The sequence below is a fragment of the Mesitornis unicolor genome, unplaced genomic scaffold (assembly GCF_000695765.1).
Source record: "Mesitornis unicolor isolate BGI_N332 unplaced genomic scaffold, ASM69576v1 scaffold31323, whole genome shotgun sequence".
NCBI lineage: Eukaryota > Metazoa > Chordata > Aves > Mesitornithiformes > Mesitornithidae > Mesitornis > Mesitornis unicolor.
Window position 1 is genome coordinate 677 of NW_010175867.1, and position 2,071 is coordinate 2,747.

The 2,071-nt window shown below is 61.7% G+C and overlaps 1 protein-coding gene across 1 annotated transcript in view; it reads right to left on the reverse strand.

The window, feature by feature from the left end:
• The window catches only part of LOC104538385 (nuclear receptor-binding protein 2), a gene marked incomplete at both ends in the record, with an annotated part of 5,715 nt that overhangs the window by 534 nt on the left and 3,110 nt on the right, over positions 1–2,071 (reverse strand). Inside the window, 4 exons of the mRNA XM_010181570.1 lie at positions 285–368; positions 1,329–1,352; positions 1,488–1,582; positions 1,673–1,713. Of these exons, the coding sequence (XP_010179872.1) occupies positions 285–368; positions 1,329–1,352; positions 1,488–1,582; positions 1,673–1,713 (244 nt within the window). The remainder of the gene's footprint in view (positions 1–284; positions 369–1,328; positions 1,353–1,487; positions 1,583–1,672; positions 1,714–2,071) is intronic.

Here is a 2,071-nt window from a genome sequence, read left to right on the forward strand (position 1 = left end):
CTGCGTTGCTCCCCAGTGATGCCTACGGCCCCGTCCGTTCCCGAGCGGGCACTGCTTTTTCCCACCTCCACAGCTCAACACTGCGCTTTGGCTTTTCAATACCTCCAGTGCCATCACGCAGCCGCTCACTATCACCTGATCCTCTCTGACTCACGGCCAGCAGCTTTAGCTGTGAATACGCTGAATAATCCCGCATTGCTGCAGACGCAGCGCGCCCACGCCTTGCACAGGACCCCCCGCCACGTCCCCCCGGACCCCCCTCCTGCAGCCAGCCCCGCACTCACGGCCGTACTCCGGGGGAAAGAAGTGCAGGTTGCGCAGCTCTTCCCGCTCGATCCGGATGGGGCTCCGCAGGTCGTCCGGGAGGGCTGCGACAAGGAACGAGAAATGTTCACATTGCAGCCTTGCTGGAGCTGCTGCCCCAGGGCTGTGGGCGCAGACGGGTGCTCCGAGGTGGCTGGGATTTCTAGGCACATGAACCCCCAAATCACATAGGATGGTTTGGGTGGGAAGGGACCTCAAACCCCCCCAGTCCAACCCCCATGGGCAGGGACACCTCCACCAGCCCAGGCTGCTCCAAGCCCCGGCCAACCTGGCCTTGGGCACTGCCAGGGAGGGGGCACCCACAGCTTCTCTGGGCAACCTGGGACAGGGCCTCCCCACCTCACAGCCAGGAATTTCTCCCTAATATCTCATTTAAATCTCCCAAATTCCAGTTTAAAGCCATCCCACCCTGGTCCCATCACTCCATTCCTTGTCAAAAGTCCCTTCCCAGCTTTCCTGTCCCCTTCAGGTCCTGGAAGGTGCTCTAAGGTCTCCCCACAGCCTTCTCCAGGCTGAACAACCCCAACTCTCTCCAGCTGTCCCCATAGCAGAGCTGCTCCAGCCCCTCAGCATCTCCGTGGCCTCCTCTGGACTCCAGCAGCTCCATGGCCTCTGCTGGTGGAGGGCCCAGAGGGGCTCAGGGAGTTCTCACCAACGCAGAGGGGCAGATTTCCTCCCCTGGCCACGCTGTGGGGATGCAGCCCAGCACAGGGTTGGTTTCTGGGCTGTGAGCACCCATTGCTGGGTCATGTTGAGCTTCTCCATCACATCAACCCCCAGCCTGTGTTGATACCAGGGGCTGCCCTGACCCAACCCCTCATGGGGCTCACACAGGCCCCCTTCTCCAGCCCGTCCAGGTCCCTTTGGATCACCCCTCTGCTCCCATGAGAGGAGCACCAATTCCCTGAGGGACAAAGGTCTGCCCTGCCCGCAGAGCCCAGAGCTGCTCCTCCGTGTCACAGCACCCAGGGATGGGACTGATGGGCTGGGAGAGGGACACTCACCATTGGCAAACACCCTGTGCCACACTGCCGGTCAGCGCCGATCCGGAGAAGGACGAGAAGGCACGGAGCAGAGGAGGCAAACAGAAGAGAAGGTAACTCCAAGCTTTGCATGGGGGATGCAGGAGTGATCCCCAGAGGGACCTCCCCGCAGCTTCCTACCTGAACCGATCTTTATGAGCCCGTTGTGCTGGATGAAGATGGTGTCGCTGGTGAGGTTGCCGTGGATGATGGGGGGCTCGCAGGAGTGCAGGAAGCTGGGGAAGGACAAAGCTGAGCTCAGCGCTTTACCTGTGCCCAGCGCGGGGAGAAGCAGGCGGCGGATGCTGCGAGGACGGCGACCCTACCTGAGAGCAGACAGGATCTGCGTGCACCAGCGCTTCCAGGCCTAGAGCAGAGACCAGAGCTCTTGGTCAGACGAGATGTTCCCCACCAGAGCCCAGCAACCGGACCAGGCCATTCCTACCCACGACCCAGCAATGGGGGACATCAGCCCCCCACTGCCCCTGCAGGGACTCAGCGATGAGCCATGTGCTGTCCCAGTGCAACCCTGCTCGAAGACACCACCAAAGCTGAGAGCTCATCCTCACTGGCAAACAGAGCTCTCCCGAGCCCCAAAACCCCAGTGGGGACATGGACACATCACCAATGGAGCTGGGGAGGGCTCTGGAGCAGCCGAATGATGGGGAGTGGCTGAGGGAGCTGGGGGGTTCAACTGGAGGAGGGGAGGGAAGACCTTTTCCCCT